This window comes from Lissotriton vulgaris, chromosome 11 (assembly GCF_964263255.1).
Source record: "Lissotriton vulgaris chromosome 11, aLisVul1.2, whole genome shotgun sequence".
Classification (NCBI taxonomy): Eukaryota; Metazoa; Chordata; class Amphibia; order Caudata; family Salamandridae; genus Lissotriton; species Lissotriton vulgaris.
In genome coordinates this window covers 711793680-711816988 of record NC_141699.1, presented here as the reverse complement: position 1 = coordinate 711816988, position 23309 = coordinate 711793680, and the positions used below count along the sequence as shown (strand labels likewise).

The window sequence follows — 23309 nt, the reverse complement described above, 5'->3', positions numbered from 1 at the left end:
TGATTCTGATTGCTCCCGATTGGCCGAGGCAGTGGTGGTACACGGACCTGCGTCACCTGTCAGTGACTCCTCACAAGAGGCTACCATGCAGGCCGGACCTATTGTCCAAGATGAACGGGAGGATCTACCATCCCAACCTTCTGTCACTGAGCTTGGCCGCATGGCTCCTGAGGTCATCCAATACGGCCATCTAGGTTTGCCAGAGGACTGCATGTTCATTCTGACAGAGGCAAGGCGTCCTTTCACCAGACATTCGAATGCATGCAAGTGGAAGAGATTCTATATGTGGTGTATACAGAATAGTCATGATCCGATCAAATGTCAAGAAGCAGTTCTTCCTTATTTGTTGTATCTGGCGAAAACAGGTTTAAAATTTAATTCCATCAAGGTGCACCTAGCGGCCATAACGGCTTATAGGTGGTCACCTTCTCAAACCTCTTTTTTCCAGCTAACATCTGTCAAGGACTTCCTGCAAGGGTTGAAAAAAGTATACCCTCCAGTGCGTCCTCCTTCTCCACCGTGGGAGTTGAACCTGGTGCTATCAAAGTTAATGGGTCCTCCTTTTGAACCCATTTATAAAGCTACTTTACAACATCTTTCATGGAAAGCGGCTTTTTTGGTGGCTATCACGTCAGCTCGCAGAGTGAGCGAGATTCAAGCCCTCTGTGCCTCAGAACCCTATACGGTGTTCCATTTGAATAGGGTGGTGCTGCGGAAGCATCCATTTTTTCTGCCTAAAGTGGGGTCTGATTTTCATGTAAATCAGACCATTTCTCTGCCCACTTTTTTTCCCAACCCCTCTACTCCAGCTGAGAGGGCTCTGCATTCTTTAGACCTGAAAAGGGTTTTAAAATTCTATCTTGACAGGTCTAAAGTGATTAGTCATTCCGATCATATTTTCGTTAACTATAGATCGATCAGGATAGGCCATGCTGCCTCAAAACGTTCCATTTCCAGATGGATCGTTTCATGTATTAAACTTGCTTACCAGCTAGCGCAAAAGCCCCTGGGGTTTTCTCCCAAGGCGCATTCCACCAGGGGAAGAGCTGCAACTGCGGCTTTTCTCAATGTGCCCATGTCTGAGATCTGTAAGGCGGGGACCTGGTGGTCCGTCCATACATTTACCAGACATTATTGTTTTGATTCTGACACGGGAGCAGATTCCGCAAGTAGGCTTGGCCTACTTGGGTATCTGTTTAACAGCTAGTCTGGGCTGTGATGTTGGGTCTTTTAAGGTAGAAGATGTACTTCTCATTTACCTGCAGGTGGTTGTTGGGCTTGCTGTTCTATTCAGTGCTTATGACTATTGATGGGGGTCCCCTGAAAGAGAAGGATAAGTTATGTAATCCTAGTTCTCTTCCAGGGGTATCCTCATCAAAGTCATAAGCAACCCACCCGCCTCCCCAGGTAAATGAGAGCTGTACGTTTTTATATTTGTATTTAGCCCTATCAGGGTTATGCAAAGAACTGCCCTAACTGTCACCCCTGTGGCATGATGGGAAGCCTGGGGTCAGGTCTGCCTTTAAAGGCACAATGCCAGTTTTTGTTGAAAATGCGTTCATTTTCTATGTTATTGCTTTTCAATGCAGCCTGAGGCTAACAATGTCTTTTTATGAGCAATTTTCAGGAGTTAAGAGTGGTTTTAATCATTAAAACACAAAATTCAAAGGATATTTGATTTAATGTGTTCTTTGTTAACTTTATAATTGCAGTACATGTACAAGGTTTTACATTGTGTTAGCCTTTTTTTGGGGCTGCATTGGTATGAGAAAAATAATATATGTACGTACATATATTTGGAGCTAGATATGTGTTTTTACATATATATTTTTATATTGTTTCTGGGGTCCCGCACATTGGCGGGAATATTCAGTGCTTATGACTTTGATGAGGATACCCCTGGAAGAGAACTAGGATTACAGGTAAGTAACTTATCCTTGCCCGGTAAGCATCTGTTTGAGGTTTGTAGTGCTGTAGATTCACATATGCCCACCCTCCTTCCCGTACAACTGTTTGTTACAGTTACTTTCATAATTGCTTCTCAAAAAACTGGCATGTTATAAGGAGCATCCATTCTGAATCGATGTTTGAAATTTTGTACCACTGATTTACCATTCCAAGGTGTCTGATCCATTTTAAAATGGTTAAAATAATAAAGGATGTCCTGGATGCTTTGCACATCAGGACAAGGAATCATTGCCCTGTACCACGGACCCAGAAGTGCAAAATGTTCTCTGTGGACGATCACATTGTGCACAAGCAAGGTGCTGTCATTCACAGAAGGTAGCCAGTGGCTGAAGTGGGTGAACAAAGAAAAACCAAAGGGGATGATGGACAGAGTGTTAAACATTGCAAGCACTTACCCCCAGTCAACTGATCTGGGGGTGAGTGCATCCCCTTTGGTTTTGCTTTGTTCGCCCTAAGTTGGCAGGGTGGTATGCCCAGACGTGGGTCCCTTGCTCACTTTGCCACTGATTACAAGCTAGCCTGGCTGATTAACCAGAAACCGGTCCCAGTATGCTTTTTTCCGCTCCATGAAAGACATGGCTTAGCAGTTCGCTCTGGACTGTACCCATGAGGCACAGGGTCAGACTGAATTACATATGGCCATGTCTGAACTGTGGTGGCGGAGTGAGCTAAATAATGGCACCGGGTCAGACTGAATTACATATGGCCATGTCTGAACTGTGGTGGCGGAGTGAGCTAAATAATGATGGATTAAACCCAGATTAGTTGACTGGGGGTGAGTGCTTGCAATGTTCAACACTCCGTCCATCACCCCATTTGGTTTTGCTGAAGTGGGTGAACCTATTGTCCCATGCTGTATGCTGTGGTTGATGGAAGCTAAGTATGAATGACCATTTGAGATCAGTTGAAGTGATAATGCCCCCTGTTGATTATGTAGTTGTATTTTTTTTTGTATTTAAAAAATTGGTAGTTTGGAAGGACAACTCAATCAATCAACCAACTAAAGCTGACTCCAAGGCCAGGCCCAAAATTTGAAAGTTTCGCTGGGAAATTGTTTTTGTGAAGCCATGGCAAATTCTATGTATGTTCATGATATTTTCTTTGTGTTTTCAGGCTATACACCAGGCACCCCATACAAGGTGTCCTGTTCACCAACTAGTGGAGCAGTGCCACCCTATTCATCTTCACCCAACCCCTACCAGACAGCTGTGTACCCCGTTCGAAGTGCATATCCACAGCAGAACCCATATACACAGGTATATTTTATTTTCCGTTCAGAAGAGAGCTCACAATGTATGCATTCCTTGTTTAGTATATCTGAGAGTGATTCAGGACCTACATTTACATTTTAATTACTTTGGCAGTTTCTTTCACAAGGTTTGTAGATGTAATGTAGAGTCCCATTGTTTTCATTTATAGGTTAGTTGACACACTAAATTCTTTTGAACATACTCATCTGGTTCCAGCTACATTTTTGGTTCCTGGTAAGATTACATTTTTAGTCATGTGTGTATATGCACTCACTTTACTGATTATCCTGCCTCTCCTTTGCCAGTGCCAGCTTGCAGGTTTGTTATCCACACCAGTCTTCAACACAGGTGCAATGGTTGACTAGGTCAAATGAGCAGAGTTCCACACAGTGATTCACCAAGGTATTAATTTTACTAAGAGGGTAAAAATCATGTAGCCAACGCTACAACCTGACTTATCATCCCACAACAATTCTTAATCCTGTATGTCCGCTTCTACTGTTCTTTCGTTTTGAAAGGGTCCAGTACCTATTCTAAATTCACATGTTCTGATAGATACATCTGCCAGTGGATTCCTCACCTTGTGAATATCCCCTGCGCAGCAGCCAATCGTAAACTTTTGTAGCTCTTCACGCTGGCGAGGTCATGGACGACGTCACAGAGGGTACGACTCCGCTCGCTACCCCGCTGACGTCACTGGATCCATAACAGGGCCTCGTCGGCTTGATGACGTCCGTTCCCTTTTTTCCGCGCCGTCGATGCCAATGGTTTCTTGGGACTCTCTGTAGGAACATTGTTATTGTAGTTGTTCTTGTCTGTTCTTCTAGTTTCCTTTCGAAAATGTCTGGGAGAAAATCTGGTTTCAAGCCCTGCAGGGAGTGCGGTAAGCAGATGTCCATCTCTGACCCGCACGAGGATTGCGTATGGTGCTTGTCTTCCGATCACGACGTCTATGTACGTGCGTGTTGCAGGAAGATGACCTCTAAGGCATTAAAGGAAAGGGAGGCGAAGTTATTTATAGCCAAGATGAAGAATAAGAAGGCGAGTAAAAGAAGGTCGAGGTCTCGTTCCGAATCCAGGCCTGTTCTCGCTTGTCCCCCGCATCTGCTGCTGGCAGAGTCACCAGATCTGTGGATCTCCAGGCTCTTCATCCCTTCCTTCTCCATGTTGCTCACCGCTACCTCCTAGACTCTCTTCCGAATCCATCCACTCAGGGTGCGCCAGCTCACGGATCATCACATGTTAGGCCCTCGCACTCTCTGCGTGCAGGCCCTCCAATGCTACGTGCCTCCTAGCGGTTTGCTGCACTCCTTTCTGTGCTCTCCTACATAGGTTCGCACTCCTCGATGCGCTCCCTTTTCGGGCTTGCCAGCCTCCAATTATATCCCCAAAGGCTGTACTGAGATCTCCTCCGCTCACAGTTGTTGCAGGCCCTCCAGCTCCCCATATCTACTGACCGCATTACCCTCAGTGTTTGTCGGTCCATTTAAGCAGGCTGTGTACGTTCCTGACCTCTGCTCTAGTGTAGTTCCCAGCCACATATGCGCCTTCGTCTTTAGCTTGCTCCCTCCTCCACACTCAGCCAAGCCCATGAGCTGCTCAGGTCTGCTTGCAGGCCCTTGGAGCGTCTCCCATCACTCGCCGTGTCTGCTCCTCAATGCGGCTGCCTCTGCGCCTCCGGGGCAAGCAAGCAATTACCGCTATTCTCTTGTCTGCCCTCATCCTGCACCACAGTGGGTGCTTCCTTCGGGCATCCCCCTGTCTCCTTCGCTCTCTCGTCTCTGGGTTCAGCCCTCGACTCGCGCTGCGGTGGCCATTTTGTCTACTGTGTTGCACAGGGTCCACTTGCAGGCAGCCGCGGTTCTGCAGTTTCTGCTGCCAATTGTTGCTCAAACCCGTCTATTCCGGGGTACTTCAGTTGATGATTCCTCTATTTTGTAGAGGGGCTGGAGTCTTGGATACTGCCTGATGGGGGATTCCGAGACTGGAGCTCAGAGGCCCGCTCAAGTCTACATCTGCGTCAAGCCATAACCCTCCATGATAATTCCCTTTATGTTGTTGATCGTTCTATTTTTTTTTAATGTTCTTCTATGTAACGACCCGGAACGATTTGTTAAGCGCTCTGATATCTTTGGGTCTAGCTAGCGCTATATAAAACCTATAAATAAAGAAACCGCACCTATCAAGAGGGAATGCCCTGTCGGTAAACTGGTCAGGGACATTTGCATATGCTTTTCCTCAAATTCCTTTACTACAAAGGGTTCTGGGAAAAGCAGACAACCAGGAACACACCTAATGCTCATAGCCCCTCAATGGGCAAGACAAACTGGTACTCAAGCCTACTCTAACTGTCCCGAGGGCAAATGATCAAGTTCAAGGCAGACCAGGACCTCCCCGCAATACAAAGGGGGCAAATCTTTCACCTAGAACCAGTGACACTCAGCCTAGCAGCCGGGTGCCTAAATACATAGTTTGCGCATTTAAACTTACTGCAAAGAACAAAAGAACAATAGTGGAAAGGGTACACCATATGGTGCACAAAAAACATCCTTAACTCTATTTCCACACAAGAAACAGTGCTCATGTATCTTACACACTTGCTTGACAGGAACATCAACTACTCAAGCCTCAAGGTAAACCGGCAGCAATTGTAGCCTACACAAGGGGAAATACATGTAAAGGTTTCTTCACAGCACCTGTCATCAAAAGATTCCTTGAAGGCTTCAAGAGGATTGCACCCCCTAGAAAGGCTGCAGCCCTACTAATAACTGGACCATTCAAGCCCCTGCACAAAGCTTAACATCGGATACATCACCATAAAGACTGCCTTCCTAATAGCCATAACATCCTTACTACGAGTAAGTGATCTACAAGCGTTAACGATTGAGGAACCATACATGCAAATCCACATGGACAAAGTTATCCTAAGGACAAACCCTCAATTCCTACCTAAGGTAGTAAGCAAATTCCAAATCAACCAAAGCCTACAGCTAGCAGTCTTCTTCCAAAAGCTGCAAGCACAACTAGAAAGAAGCCTTCATACCCTGGACGTAAGAAGGGCTTTACTACACTTATCTACAAGAGACAAAAGAACCCCTAAAGGCAATCAATTGTTTGTCTCTCACTCAAAGTCCAACAAGGGAGCACCCGTGACAAAGGGGACAATTGCACGTTTGATTGTACAGGCAATTCAAGTATGTTATGTATGCCTGTGCAGGAAAAACTCTAAACACACAGCCAAAAGCCCACTCAAGAAAAAAACGGGGCACCTCTGCCTTCATGGCCAACGTGCCTATAGACACCCTATATGTGCTGCGTCAACATGGACATCACACATTCACCAAACATTACTGCGTGGATATACAGATGACTAAGGAAGCTCGAGTGGGACAAAAGGTACTTCCGTATCTGTTTGCAAAGTCTTCCTGATCTTACCACAAACACCCCAAAGAGGGGAAAACCGCTACATAATCTAATGCACAGCAAATGAATCCAGAAAAGGATTCATGCTGTAAAACAACATTGTTACTTACTAGTACTAGTAGTAGTAGTAGTTTTGCAGCTTGAAGAGTTTCCTTGATTCACATGCAACTCTCCTCCGAGGCGGAATGCTAACTGGTGAGACACAAGATCACTGAAACTAAAGAACTAACCTCTAAAGAAAACAGGATTTAAGACATACCCTAGAGAAAAAAGAATCCACAGATGGCTACCATGCACAGGAACTTCCGGGGCCCTGTCTGACACAAGGTATGGACCTAGAACCAAATGGTGGTCTACTCCCCAAGCAAGAAAAGTCTATTCCGGACCCAACCACTAGATGGAGGAATAATGCACAGCATATGAATCCAGAAAACTCTTAAAGCTGCAAACTTACTCCTACTGGTAAGTAACCATTTTGATACAGGTAAATAACTTGTTTTCTTCTTGTGAGAAGTTGGCCTGATGTTCAGTGTTCACTATTCTAGTGATCACTATGTATCAGTCCAGACAACCCTTATGGTGATTGGTTGTAAGTCAACCGATAGACCAGCTATCCTAGTAGCATGGACAAGAGCAGTCTTCGGGCTAAACTCTAGAGGGCGTGTTAAGCCAGCTGTTATACCATCACATATACCCCTTGAACACCAAGTGAAAGGACACCACACAAGTGTTATGAAAATAAACAGTGTATTTATTTAGATCACAACAGCCCTGTACTCTTTATGAGGACAGGGTTCTAAGCACACAACAAAACTCTTACGAAAATACTTTTAGTTGCACAATTTACACAAATGCTCGGAACACGGAAAACCATATACTATGGAAGTGGAATGCGAAATTACGAGCAGGTAAGTACTGGACTAATAGGCTTTGGAATCGCTAGGACTACGTTACTGAACTTTCAGATTACTAGTAGGAGGCCTAGGGGACTCTGGTGCAGAGTGTGCACTCTCACGCGGGATGCGGGACAAAGTCTTTGGGAGCTAGTAAAAGCCAAGTTAGTGTTCTCGGGCGAACCCGATAAGGTAGGTCGAAAACGACAGTGGATCTGGACCCTTGGATAGTGAGGCTATGCTGGGGCACTGAAATGCCGAAGTTACCTAGCCCAGGGGCTGCGGCTGCATAGGTCTGAAAAGACGTCGGGAATCCTCGTTGACGAACCAGGAGCCTGAAGAAAGAGTTGCTGGCAGGCGACCAGTGAAGATTGTTCGAAGTGATCCAAGCCTGGATCGAAGATGGATGACACCTGAAAGCAGAGGGGACCAAGTTCTTAATCACTAGCCAGTGATCAGATGGGCACCAGGATGGCACCGGATGGTAGTCACCTCAACCAGGTGAGTGGGCGACGCTGGGCTCTGCAGTCTCACGGACCAGGAGGCGTTGTCGGCGACCAGGATGGAGGTGCGAGCTGTCCCACGATGGTTGATGCTGTTGACGTCGCTGAACCCAGGATTGGGGCAACAAGTCTTGGCAAATTCAAGCCCACGCGGTGGACCTAAAATGGCGTCTGGAGTGGACCAGGATGGTCCGGGGTGCTCCTCTTTTGGAAGGGAGCAAGGGCCAGTCTGGAGCAACCAAACCAGCAGTGGTGATGTCGTCGGGAAGGCCACAAGCCAGCGGGCTAGTAGCCAGACAACTCGGTGAGCAGCCAAAAAGCAGAAGGGCCCCACGCAGATCTCGTGGATGCTGGGGGGCTGGACTTCGGTGCTGGAGCTGCTCAGGGTCGGGGCTTCTCGGACCCCAAAGCACTCACCAGAGGATCCCTCGGCGGTCGTGCTGTATAGAAGTCGTGCAGTTCTGATGATGGCCGGTCCCTCGAGGTCTCGTCGCACCTACGGTTCTCAGCTTAGCTGTAGAGGTAGGTAGAGGTCAGAGGTGCCAGGGAAGCCGGGTCTCGTCGAGCTGGTCAGTCGGATTCCGTAGGAAGGACGTGCAGCAAACCGCAGAGTTCTTAGATGGTGCCTGCGGATGCAGGGTGACTACTCCTTAGTCACAAGGGAGAAATCTTGAGAAGAGTCGAGAGTTCCTTTCGCAGAAAGTAGTTTCTTGATTCAAAGATGATCTAATTTGGAAGGGTCCCCGCTCCTGCCTTTATCCTAAAGAAAGGGGTGGGTACGCGACTAGGTCCTGCCCTAGGGTTGGGACCAGGAAGGGGGGTGGTTACACCCCTCTCCCATGCCGGACTTTCCCCAGGCCAGGAGCTGGTGTGCCCCTGGAACTGGTTCTAGCCGGCAGATGCGTAGTGAGCACCGGGGTGCCACTTGCAGTCACCTTCCTGTAAAGCCCTGCCTACCCAGGATACACAAAACCCTGTCTGGGATGGTGCTAGCACAGCCCCTGACAGGAAACCCTTTGTCCAAGCTCCCCTCGCTGGAAGGACTCCCAGCTGCAGGGGGGTCAGACCCGTGTCTGTGGTGGCAGCATCCATTTTGTGATGCTGAGGCTTGAGTTAACTTTAACCGGGGTTCACAGTTACATACATGTCGTGTCCATCTAGAACGGTGGAATGCTAACCCCGTCGCCAGAATTGGCGAGGGGTTAGTATTCCAATTCGTATGACACCTTACTCGACATGTTTTGATAAAGCGATACCAAAGATAGCATTTAACCGCGAGGATTATAATGCACTTAAGAGTATATGGTATGCGATATCATGGAACAGCTATTAGGACTTGGTTCCGCAAGCTGCAAACGGGCTCAGCTCATGCCAGTGCACCATCTCACACAATTCCAAGCACTCTGCCTTCAGGATTGTTAAGGCCTGCCATAGGAGTGACTGATAGGAATCTGTGTGTCCATTTTTAGGGTTAGATATAGGTATACTATATCTACAGCAAAGGGTGATTACACGACTTTGCCCCAGCTGTCATGCTGTCATCCTCGCGGTTATATGCTATCTCTAGTATTGCTTTATCAAAACATGTCGAGTAAGGTGTCATACGAATTGGAATACTAACCCCTCACCAATTCTGGCGGCGGGGTTAGCATTCCACCCTTCTAGAGGGACACGACATGTATGTAACTGTGAACCCCGGTTAAAGTTAACTGAAGCCTCAGCTCCACAAAATGGATGCTGCCACCACAGACACGAGTCTGACCTCCTGCTGCTGGGAGTCCTTCCAGCGAGGAGAGCTTGGACAAAGGGTTTCCTGTCCGGGGCGGTGCTAGCACCATCCCAGACAGGGTTTTGTGTATCCTGGGTAGGCAGGGCTTTACAGGAAGGTGACTGCTGAGTGGCACCCCGGTTCTCACTACGCATAGGCCGGCCAGAACCAGTTCCAGGGGCACACCAGCCCCTGGCCTGGGGAAAGTCCGGCATGGGAGAGGGGTGTAACCACCCCCCTCCTAGTCCCACCCATAGGCAGGACCTAGTCACCGGGTCAGCCCCTTTTCCTAGTATAAAGTTAGGAGCAGGCCCCCTTCCAAATTAGATCATCTTTGGAATCAAGACACGACTTTCTGCGAAAGGACTTCAAGATTTCTTCTTCAAGATTCTCCCTTGTGACTAAGGAGTAGTCACCCTGCATCCGCAGGCACCATCTTAAGAACACTGCGGTCTGCTGCAAGTCCTTCCTCTGGAATCCGACTGCCCAGCTCGACGAGAACCGGCTTCCCTGGCACCTTTGACCTCTACAGCAAAGCTGAGAACCGTGAGTGCGACAAGACCTCGAGGGACCGGCCATCTTCAAGACTGCTCAACTTCTTTCCAGCACGACCGCCGAGGGATCCTCTGGTGAGTGCTTTGGGGTCCGAGAAGCCCCGACCCTGAGCAGCTCCAGCACCGAAGTACAGCCTCCCAGCATCTCCACGATCTGCGTGGGGCCCTTCTGCTTTTTGCTGCTCACCGCGTTGTTTGGCTACTAGCCCGCTGGCTTGTGGCCTTCTTAACGACGCCCGACGACATCACTGCTGCTGGTCTGGTTGCTCCAGACTGGCCCTTGCTCCCTTCCAAAAGAGGAGCACCCCGGACCCTCCTGGTCCACTCAAGACGCCATTTTAGGTCCACCGCGTGGGCTTGAATTAGCCAAGGCTTTGTTGCCCAATCCTGGGTCCAGCGACGCCGACAGCTTCATCCATCGTGGGACAGCTCGCTCCTCCATCCTGGTCGCCGACAACGCCTCCTGGTCGAGGTGACTACCATCCGGTGCCCTCCTGGTGCCACCTGACTACTGGCTAGTAGTCGCAAACTTGGTCCCCTCTGCTTTCAGGTATCGTCCATCTTCTTCAAGATCCAGGCTTGGATCACTTCGAACTCTCTTCACTGGTCGCCTGCCAGCATCTTTCTTCCAGGCTCCTGGTCCGTCTACGAGGATTCCCGACGTCTTTTGAGACCTATGCAGCTGCAGCCCCTGGGCTAGGTAACTTCGGCATTTCGGTGCCCCAGCATAGCCTCACTATCCAAGGGTCAGAATCCACTTTCGTTTTCCTCCTACCAGGTCGGGTTCGCCCGAGAACACTAACTTTGCTTTTACTAGCTACCATAGACTTTGTCCCGCATCCCGCGTGAGAGTGCACACTCTGCACCAGAGTCCCCTGGGCCTCCTAGAAGTAATCTAAAGATTCCATAGTAAAGTCCTAGCGATTCCAAAGCCTATTAGTACTGTACTTACCTGCTAGTATTTTCGCATTCCACTTTCAGAGTATATGGTTTTCCGTGCCCCTCGGGCATTTGTATATACTGTGCTAACTTAAGTATTTTCGTAAGAGTTTTGTTTTGTGCTTAGTACCCTGTCCTCCTAAAGAGTACAGGGCTGTTGTGATTCTAATAAATACACTGTTTATTTTCATAACACTCGTGTGGTGTCCTTTCACTTGGTGTTCAAGGGGTATATGTGATGGTATAACAGCTGGCTTAACACGCCCTCTTGAGTCTTTAGCCTTAGACTGCTCGTATCCACGCTACTAGGATAGCTGGTCTATAAGGTTGACTTACAACCAATCATCAATAAGGGTTGTCTGGACTGATACATAGTGTTCACTAGAATAGTGAGCACTGCATATCAGGCCAACTTCTCACACCGGCAAAGGGCGCCGTACCGAAACCCGCGCCGAGGCCAGAAAAACCTGTTGACCCAAAGACACCGGCTCCAAAAACACCAGTCGATCCAAAAAATACCATAGACTCGTCAAAGGACACTCATCCAAAAAAGCCTACGGAGCACAAAAAGCGCGTCTAACCGAAAGTTCCGGTCGACCCGAAAAAAGGCCCAGAGCCGAAAAAATCAGTTACTAAGCCAAAAGTCTTCGAAAAACTAAAGTCTAACACTCAACCCAGGACTGTAGAGGAAGAACTCTTCCACCCAGATCCATCTGACGACCAGGCACAGATATACATAAACCAGAGACTGGTAAAGTTACCATCCTGCATAGGAAAAAGAGGCCTTTGGACTTTAAACCTCAGTCCCCTATTCCATTAAAGAACAAGCATTTACAATGCAATGGTCTCTGCATTATTAAAGGTAGAGCTATTGGCATTGCTCATGAATTATTATTTTTTTAAAATCATAAATAAATGGCATTGTCATTTACATTGCCAATAGCTTAATCGTTAAATAAATGGCATTGTCATTTAGAATGCCAATAGCTTAATCGCTCTCAAATGCATCGCCTATTGCATTTACACCTACACATAGCCACACACACAAAGCCACCCACACACACATACAGAGCCACCCATCAGAGCCACCCACACAGTCATTCACATAGAGCCACCTACACAGAGCCACCCTCACAAAGACAGAGCCACCCACACATAGAGCCACCTACAAAAAAAGCTATCCACACAGAGCCGCGCACACACAGCCACACATATCATATATCATATATCTCATTGGTGTCAGTGCTCAAGATATTTCTGGATTCATCAGCAGCATTTGACATTGTCCATCATGAGATTATTCTGATTACGTTCCAAGCTATTGGCATTTTAAATGACTCATTTTTTATTTATGTGTTGGTTTTGAAAACAGATAAATAAATGGCATTGTCATGTTCGAGGCATGTGGGCTGCTGAATTCATATCTGTGCATAGATCGCCTCCTAGTGTTGGATCCGGATGATTGCACATTGTTGTCCTGGAAGAGTCTTCGAAGTATCACGAGATAGGTGGCTCGTCCCCTGGACTACAGTGCGCCTGGGCATCGACTCCATCTCCAGATTGTTTTTTTCTGCCATTGGGTTTGGATGTCTTTGGTTCCCTCCTGTCGGAATCGATAAAACTTAACTTTACTTCGCTTAAGACCAAAAGGTCTTTAGGACTTGCGTCGGTATTGTCTCCGTTCGGCTTCGTAACTTTCTCGGCTCCGAACCGAAATTGTTCTTCCGCGTGCTTTCGGCGCGGAAGGGCCTAGTCGACGCTCCAGACTCTTCATCCATCATGGAACGAAGTCCATTCAAAAGATGTCCGGTGTGTGCCTCAAAGTACCCACATATCGATTTACACCCGGTGTGCAACAAGTGCTTGTCGCCGGACCACGACGAGGCCAAGTGAATGGCCTGTTCCAGGTTCCGGTCCAAGAAAACACTCCAGCTCAGTCGAGCTGCGCGCCTGGAGCCCCAGCAGTCTGCACCACCGCCTACGGACATTTTCGATGCTGGGGATGTCGAGGACGACGATATCCAGGACATCACGGAATCCAACCCCGCGTCGGAGGTCGAGGACTAATACGACGCAGAGGCCGAGGATTTCGATGAAGTCGTCGTCGACGAGGTAGGGGACGACGACGGGGCCCTTGCCACCGTGGAGGATAGCTCGGACGAGGAGCTTCCTCAGACTGACTCCGGGGCCGTCCAAATTCATAAGGCCCAGGTCGAGGGATCGCCTTCGGGCCTTACCCAACACGTTGATGTACGTTCCACGGCTCCGCCTCCCAGCCCGGCCACGGACATTGATACTGATTCACTCCCGGTACCTCAGAAACCGAAAGTGAAACCTACGGTCTCTACGCCAGAGATATCGAAACCGAAAGTGCGTGTTGCGCTGGTCGGATCGAAGACTTTGGAGGTCTCGGCGCCGAAGAAATCTAAGATGGCCGTCGAGCCGAAGAGCCACGTCAAAATGGCCGACCCGAAGGCTACTACATCGAAGCCGAAGGTTAAGGGGTCGGACGCAGCCGCATCGGCGCCGAAGACGATCAACGCCGGCAAGGGTCGACTCGATCACAAGAAAACGGTCGACGACCCCAAGAAGTCTATTCTCGACCCGAAGAAGCGGCCGGACGACACGAAGTCCCTCTCTGCCTCGCTTCCACACGACAAAACCAAAGGAGCTGCGCCGAGTGCGTCGACTCCGAAGGGCGCATCGTCGGTCTCCGCTCCGAAACCAGCCGCTAAAGACTCTGTCGAACCGGCGCGTCCATCCGCCGCGTTCACTAAGAAGGTTACAGAGTCCCTACAGCGAATTAGGGACGGCGCCGCAGCAGTCGAGCCGAAGGACACTGCGCCGCCCAAGCCTCTGGAGAAACCGGCGAAGGCGCCCACGCCGATCCTTTTCACCTTGCCGCCTAAGACGGCGCCGAAGGCTTTCGCTGCGAAACCGGGGGCCGGCGTGCCCGAGAAGGTGTCTTCGACGCCGAAACAGTCGTTGGTGGTCCTCGGCCCACGGCATCGACCACTTGCAGAGGAGGAGCGTCAGGAGCATTTCATTGACGCCGACACAGGCAGACTTTCCCTCCTGAAGAGGAAAATCACCCCTGAGCCCCAATTGGAGTCGTACAAGATCCCACTCAAAAGAAAGATGGACTCTGCTGGTACTCCTGCCTTGATGGAGCCCATTTCACCACAGGCTCACGAACTCTCGCCCACTCATTCCAATGTCGACGCAGGTGAAGGTGACGAGGAGGATGAGTACAGCTATCCCGTCTACACAGACCCAGAGTATGTGACTGAACCCTGGTCTGCTGGTGGCGATCCTGGGGACCCGCGTTCTGGACAGGACCCTCAGCTTTTTTCAGCCAGAACTTCCCCCACTGAGGACTCTGCAGCTTTCAATGCCCTCATTGACAGGGCAGCGGCCAATCACGACGTCGAGCTGCATGCTGACCCGGTGGACGTCGACTTCCTATTTGACACCTTTTCAGTCTCTGAAAAAACTGTAAAAACTCTGCCAATGCTGAAGGGTGTTTTGAAGCACGCGGCTGAGGTGTTTAAAGAACCCACCCGGGGGAGGGTCATCAACCCGCGAATCGACAAAAAGTACAAGGCGGCGCCCACTGATCCAACTTCTATTAAGGGACATTTGCCTCAGGACTCCCTAGTTGTCTCCAATGCCCGTAAAAGAGCCAACTCACAGACTACGGGTGATGCTCCTCCCCCAGACAAGGAATCAAAAGTCTTTGAGGCTTCGGGGAAGAGGGTGACAGCGCAGGCAGCCAATATATGGCGCATCTCCAACACGCAGGCGCTCCTGGCTCGTTATGACAGGGCACACTATGATACTCTAGAGACCCTTTTACAGCACTTACCCAATCAATATAAGGAAGCGGCAGAAATGTTGATACAAGAGGGGAAGCTTATCTCCAATGCTTCCATAAAGTGCGCTCTGGACGTGGCTGACACCGCTGCACGCGCAATTAACACTAGCGTTATGCTTCGTAGACATGCATGGCTGAGGATATCTGGGTTCAAGCCGGACATTCAAACTCCCATCTTGAACCAAACGGTCAACCCAGATCACCTGTTTGGCCCTGAGGTTGATACCACCCTTGAGAAGATGAAGAAGGACACCGACACTGCAAAATCTATGGGTGCCTTGCAATCCCAGCAGTTTCGGAGTGGGTCCTTTCGTCGCTCCAATACTAGAGGCACCTCAAGGGGTCAACGTTCGCAGTCAGCGCAATTCTACAAAAGCAACACCCAAACTTCTTATACCAACAAAGGTCGGGGTGGATACCGCGGCAACAACGCCAAGGGCAGAGGACGTGGCAACAACAGCTCCAGGTCCTGCACCGCCAAAAAACAGTGACGCCTTGTCACTGCCCCCTGACCACGCAACACCGGTCGGGGGGAGACTCCAGCAGTTCCTGCCCATGTGGAAGTCCATCACCACGGACAGGTGGGTCAGAACACTTGTCCAATTCGGTTATTGTCTGGAGCTCACATCCACTCCACCCAACATACCCCCAAGGCACCGTCCTATGTCCGGCGAGCACTTGCACTTATTGCAGCAGGAGGTCACAGTCATGCTGCAAAAAGGGGCAATAGAGCTCGTGCCCTTGCAGGAAAGAGGTGCGGTATTTTACTCCCTGTACTTTCTTATTCCAAAGAAGGACGGATCCCTCAGGCCCATCCTGGATCTCAGGCCCCTCAACTTTTACATCCTATCAGAGCATTTCCACATGCTCACACTGCAGCAGGTTCGCCCACTGCTTCAACAGGGGGACTTCCTAGCAACTCTGGACCTGAAGGATGCGTACTTCCACATTCCACTACATCCTTCACACAGAAAATACCTCAGGTTCACCATCCAAAACCAGCACTACCAGTTCAAGGTTTTGCCTTTTGGGGTCACCACGGCACCCAGGGTTTTCACAAAGTGCCTAGCGACGGTGGCGGCGCATCTGAGACGTCAAAACATCCACGTCTACCCCTATCTGGACGACTGGCTCATTCAGGCGAAGTCGGCCCAGCAGTGCGCCGACCACGTGTCCCACACCATTCACCTTCTGCACGATCTGAGGTTCTCACTGAATTACCCAAAATCCCATCTCCAGCCCGCCCACATACGGCAGTATCTGGGTGTGACCATAAACACTCTGGCGGCCACGGCACAGCCGAATTCAGTGAGAGTCGACCGCATTCAATCGCTGATCCAAAAATTCAGACCTCAACACTCGCTTCCAGCAAGAGTGTTCATGCAGTTGATAGGCATGATGGCCTCCTGCATCTCCATTGTCCCGCACGCGAGACTACATATGCGTCCGCTTCAGGAGTGCTTGGCACGTCAGTGGACTCAGGCTCACAACCAGTTGAAAGACCTAGTATTGGTGAGCGGTCGGGCATGCAACTCTCTGCATTGGTGGAATCCACGAAACCTTTGCAAGGGCCGACCGTTTCAGGAGCCTGTGCCACAGATTATCCTGACAACGGACGCTTCTCTCCAGGGATGGGGAGAGCATGTACTCCAATACACTGTGCAGGGACTATGGACGCAGCAACAGGGGAAGATGCACATCAATGTTCTGGAACTGATGGCGATCTTCATGGCACTAAAGGCCTTCAAAGTACATCTATGCAACAAGGTCGTGTTGATTCGGACGGACAACATGACGGCGATGTACTACATTCAAAAGCAGGGAGGCACACACTCTCCGCAGCTGTCTCATCTGGCTCAGAGCATGTGGAAGTGGGCCATTCAGAGGAACATCTTCCTCCTGGCAGAGCATCTCCCGGGCAAAGACAATCAGATGGCGGACCTGCTCAGCAGGCACAGCCACCAGATGCACGAGTGGGAGATACATCCATCAGTACTCCGGCCGTACTTCCAAAGGTGGGGTCATCCAGAGATAGACCTGTTCGCCACAAAGGAGAACGCAAAATGCCAAAGCTTCGCCGCCAGGTTCCCACACCCACTGTCGCAGGGCAATGCGATATGGATGAACTGGTCAGGCAGATTTGCGTACGCTTTTCCCCCAGCACCTCTGATTCCGCTGGTGGCACGCAAACTCAGGCAGCACTCGATGACTCTCATCCTGGTTGCTCCAACGTGGGCTCGCCAACCATGGTACACCATGTTTCTAGAACTGTCCGTGGTACCGCATCAAAGGCTACATCTCACACCCAGCCTTTTGACGCAGAGCCATGGCGACATTCAGCACCCAGATCCGCAACAGCTCAACCTGGCAATCTGGCTCCTGAAGTCCTAGAGTTTGGCTACCTGAACCTTCCTCCCAATTGCATGGACATCATTCGGGAGGCGAGGAAGCCAACTACTAGAGCCTGCTATGCGGCAAAATGGAAGCGGTTTGTCATTTATTGTGCGAACCACAACATTAACCCGCTGGATGCTTCTATTCAGAACATCATCTGTTACCTGTTCCATCTGTACAAGTGTAATCTGGCCTATACTTCCATTCGCATTCACCTGTCTGCAATGGCCGCGTATCTCCAAAATAGACAACACCTTTCAAGGTGCCTGCCATCAAAGCATTTTTGGAAGGCCTCAAAAGAGTCATTCCGCCACGGACTCCACCAGCTCCTGAGTGGAACCTCAATGTGGTTCTTAACAGACTGATGGGTCCTCCCTTTGAACCACTGCATTCCTGCGAGATTCAGTTCTTGACATGGTAAGTGGCTTTCCTCGTAGCAATTACATTGCTACGGAGGGTTAGTGAATTGCAAGCCCTCACAATCCAAGAGCCATTTATCCAAATTCATTCCAACAGGGTGGTGCTCCGCACTAACCCTAAGTTTCTGCCCAAGGTTGTGTCTCAGTTCCACATCAACCAAACAATCGAATTACCTGTTGTCTTTCAAAATCCTGAGTCACTGGCGGAGCGGATGCTCCATACCCTTGACGTTAAACGGGCCCTAATGTATTACATTGATAGGACCAAGGATTTTAGAAAAACTAAGCAGCTCTTTGTCGCCTTTGCGCCACACCACAAAGGTAACCCTATTTCCAAGGCTGGTATTGCTAGGTGGATCGTTAAATGTATCCAGATCTGCTATGCCAAAAGCAAAACGCACTCTTACCATTCCACCAAGAGCCCACTCCACCAGAAAGTTGGGGGCCTCTATGGCTTTCCTTGGAAACATTCCCTTAGAGGACATATGTAGAGCAGCCACATGGTCTACCACACACACATTTACTAAGCATTACTGTGTAGATGTGCACTCCAAACAGCAGGCAGCTGTAGGGCAGGCTGTTCTCAAGACACTTTTCCAAACTGCTGCAGCTGGCACGGGCGGCCGCCGCTAATGGAGGGACTGCTATGTATTCTATGCACAGATATGAATTCAGCAGCCCACATGCCTCGAACCGAATATGCTACTTACTAGTATGCATCTGTTCTTGGCATGTAGGGCTGCTGACATTCATATCGCCCGCCCTCCTCCCCGGCGCCTGTAGCAGCTGCAGTATTCACATATATACTCATAGCATGGTCATCATTCACTGAGTTTCACACCATCTTGGCTACAATCTGGGGATGGAGTCGATGCCCATGCGCACTGTAGTCCAGGGGAGGAGCCACCTATCTCATGATACTTCGAAGACTCTTCCAGGACAACAATGTGCAATCAGCCGGACCCAACACTAGGCGGCGATCTATGCACAGATATGAATGTCAGCAGCCCTACATGCCAAGAACAGATGCATACTAGTAAGTATCATATTCGTTACAATGCCAATAGCTTAATCTCTCGCAAATGCGAGACCTATTGCAGTGTTCGTGCAATGGTATTGTCCTTGGTGCATCACTGGTTCACTATTCTAAGCTGGCTGAGATATTGCTTCTAAATGAGTCGCCATGTTGGAACCTTAAAACAATACACTATACCATTCCAATATGGCCACCCACAGTTATGTTTACCTTATTCTTTAATGCAAAGCATTTTTTAAAATCTTTTTTATGCTTTTGTATAAATGTATCTTGCATATATTTACGAGTGTGTGTTTTACTAATCATGAGTGAAATAATGAATTCGGGTGAGTGGGTGAATGCAATAATGAGTCAGAGAATGGAAGGATGCATGTGTGGAAGAAAGAGCTACTGGGCACATGTGTGATGAGTTAGTGAATGAGTGCCTAAACTCATCAGAGATGAGGTCCTTGGTTGTTGGTCTAGATGCAAGCCGGCATATATGGTGACACACACAGTGAATGTGTACTGGCACCACCTTAGTTTGCAGAGTGTTGACACAATGTACCAGGACACTAACCGGACGATTACTGTGCCCGGCCAAGATCTGGATCATGAGTAGCTGTTTGATTCAGAATCTAACTGAATACAACTTTATTTTAGCAATGCGATCACCACATAACTGTGAACTACCCTCATTGCGCCTCATGGAGGTACACTCCAGAGAGTGTGGAACCTCAACTTCATGTATGTATTGATGCATTTTAAGTTAGGTTTATGCATATTCGAAAGCCCTTCCACCTAGCCTCCACCCTGACCCACTTCCCACTTACAGAATGGCAATTGCAAATTTCTTACCTGGTCCAGGACATTGCGCAGAGCGATTTTGCTGGTGACCAGTTCATGAGCCAGGTCGTCCTTCTCCTGCTCGAGACGCATGCTGGCCTCCTGCAGTCGCTGGTTTTCTCTCTGTGGAAGAGACATGCAGACCATGAGAATGAGTTAATCATCGAAACGTTGAAGAGGGATTGACATACAGTGGGCAAAGCAAACAAAGAAAGCAAAACGTCGCAATCAGAGCAGCATACATATAGCATAACTGCAGCTTACAAGGCAAGCGAAGGATCAAGGGGTGGCTTGGACTGCAGCTACTCAAAATGGCTGCAGTTTTTTGCACTCAAGAAAGGAGTCACCTGCAACATGTAGTCAAAACAAGTGCCTGGCTCTTAATTGGTAAAAGCAAGGAGCGAATGTAACAATCTATGCAGCATACGAGTTAGCAACATATATGCAGCTTACATTATACCTTGAGTGATGAAGGATAGCCCGGTTGTGGATACACAAAATGGCGGCTTTACTATTTTTTCAATGAAAGCTTCCTCAGTGAGCTCAGCAGAGAGGCAGACTCGCTATATTTGTAGAAGGTGCTACATATACAGAGATCAAAGAAGAAACACTTGCATTGCTGGCCCAGCCACCTAGCTCCCCAAGGCATCCCAACTTCAGTATTCCCCAAAATGTACAGATAAAAGGGCAGTCATAACAGTTCAATAACGCAACACGCCTTTTCAAAATAACAAACTTGTCTAAAAAAAAACATTATTCACATCAGTCAAAAGCATACTTCATAAACCGAAATCGTCACAGTATAGGGACATACAGACTGGCCATATGTCTTCGTCCTGCGAAGTTCATGTAATTAAACTGACTATGGAAGGGTTTTCACGGCTCTGCCCTTCAAAGACCTCGTCCACCCACAGACATCTTCACAATATATGCCAAATGTAACCGAAGGGTCCGAGAGCATTTTCAAATGACTCCAGTCCCGCTTCAGACGCTTACCTAGCAGTTGACTTTTGTGTGACATCGGAGCCAGAATGCAGCTTTGTTACGTCACGGAGGGTGCTTTAATTGAGTTATTTTATCCCGCTGATATCAAGAGCAACGCCGGATCATGTTACACTAAAGTCTGCCCTCCTTATAACATCACAAGCAGGGGGCGGAAAGTACGCAAAGCAGTTACCTGACCTGCGACAGTAAACAAACGTATTTGGACACTTTGAAAGCTCTGAGCCCGCTCACCTTAGAAGCAGCGACTCCCCAGACGCTGTGCCGTGCGGGCCTCGGAGCTCGCGTAGCTTCGCAAGGCGCGGACCTGAATGGCGCTCACCTGCGCAATTTTTGCCTCGTAGCAGCTCTTGGGGGGGCAGCCCCCACACTCACAACTGCTGATCAGAGCCCAGCCAGAGGATTAGGAGGGAGGAAAGCAGCGCGAGGTGGCTGGAGTGCGGCGCCGACAATGGGGGGAGGTTCTTGCACGAGGAGCGCTCTGCGCGTCGCGGACTCAAGCGCTGTTTGCACCGGCCGGAGTAGGCAGGAAAACGGCTCACCTTTAGTGCGGTGCTGCCTTCAGGCTCGCGGGCGACTCGAGGAGGAGGCTCTCTGCACTTGAAGACTCGGCGGTGGACAGGCAACAATGGCGGCCAAAAGCTTCTGAAAATTTTCGGATTAGGGGCGTGGTTTTGCTGTCCTGAGTGACGGACGACGTCACTGTCTAAAGAACAGAAAAACATACGCCCCCAAATCCGAAAAAGACTGAGCTAAATCGGAGTGACGGCTCTCTCCTCCAATGGCTGGCCTCCGTTTAGGAAGCCCGCCAATGGAGGAGAGACTGGGCAGGGAGGCGGGTTCTACAGCCCTACTAAGAAGCATTAATTCTCCTCCCGGAGACTGCGCACGCGCAGCCTTCTCGGTCCTCAACCTAAAAAGGACTTTGGGACTTCTCCCTCTAGACCCTTCATTCCTTTTCAGCCTATCATGCCTACTACTCCTTTTATTCCCTAATCTCCTTATTCTCCTTCTCAACACTGGGACAATGAAGGTAACACCGGATGAGCCACCGCCTCAATATGATTTCCCACAAGATCCTGAACCACAAGAGGAACTATGGGAAGAGCCACCAGACCCTTACAACACCCATCCCATCCCTGACATACCCTCTTATCCTACTAAGCCGTCACCTACTGATGACACCGTAGTCTTTAATCAACTCATAGACAGGGCAGCACAATTCCACAACGTAGATATGCATAACGACCCTGTTGAGGAAGACGTCTTGTTTGACACCTTCCCTACATCAAAAAAATGTGTCAAACCACTTCCCATGTTAAAGGGAGTTCTGAAACCTGCACCTGACATACATAAGGATACAGCCAGGGCACGGGTAATCAACCCCAGAATAGAAAAAAAGTATAGGGCAGCTCCTACAGACCCTACTTACATCAGAGGGCAGTTACCACTAGACTCCCTGGTAGTGGCCAACGCACGGAAAAGAGCCAACTCCCAAACGACTGGGGAAGCACCTCCCCCTCCCGACAAGGAGTCAAAAATACTAGAGGCATCAGGCAAAAGGGTAGCAGCACAAGCCTCCAACTCATGGAGGATTGCTAATACACAAGCCCTACTGGCTCGTTACGACAGGGCGCAATACGATTAGCTAGAAAACCTAATGCAACACCTACCTGAGCCTTTCAAAGCACAAGCCCAGAATCTTATACAAGAGGGAAAATTCATAACAAACGCCTCCATCAAATGCGCGCTTGACGCAACAGATACTGCAGCTAGGTCAATCGACATTAGCGTCCTACTACGCAGACATGCATGGCTGCGTATTTCTGGTTTTAAAAATGAGGTGCAGTTCACCATTTTTAACCAGCCTGTTAATCAGGATTTTCTATTTGGCCCTGCTGTCGACACCATTTTGGATAAAATAAAGAGGACACAGAGACCGCAAAATCAATGGGCGCATTGCAATTTCAGCAACCACGAGGGTTCTTTCGTCGCTCCTCATACAGAGCGACTACACGAGGAAATACCTCACAAACATCTGCCTCATACAAAAGTAACACACAAGGTTCCTTTAACAAGAACACAACCGGAGGAGGTTACAGAGGTAACAATAATAAGGGAAGAGGACGTGGAGGCAATAACACCAGAGCCTCCACTGCCACAAAACAGTGACTTCATTACGCTACCTCCAGACCACTTAACACCAGTCGGAGGCAGACTCCAACAGTTCCTGCCTGTCTGGAACGCAATTACCACAGACAGGTGGGTGAGAGAAATTATCCAGTCTGGCTATTGCCTAGAATTGACTTCCACACCACCAAACATACCACCCAGACATCGTCCAATGTCCAGGGAACACATCACCCTGCTACAACAAGAGGTGAACTGCATGCTAGTAAAGAGGGCCACAGAGCAAGTCCCTTTCCAACAGCAAGGGCCAGGAGTGTACTCCCTATACTTC

General features: G+C 49.2%; 1 protein-coding gene across 8 annotated transcripts in view; it reads left to right on the top strand.

The window, feature by feature from the left end:
- Positions 1-23309, top strand: part of FAM168B (family with sequence similarity 168 member B) — a 218470-nt gene that overhangs the window by 112893 nt on the left and 82268 nt on the right. For all 8 annotated transcript variants that reach the window (XM_086943796.1, XM_086943792.1, XM_086943794.1 and 5 more), the window contains exon 4: positions 3082-3224. In XM_086943796.1, coding sequence (XP_086799922.1) covers positions 3082-3224 — 143 coding nt within the window. The remainder of the gene's footprint in view (positions 1-3081; positions 3225-23309) is intronic.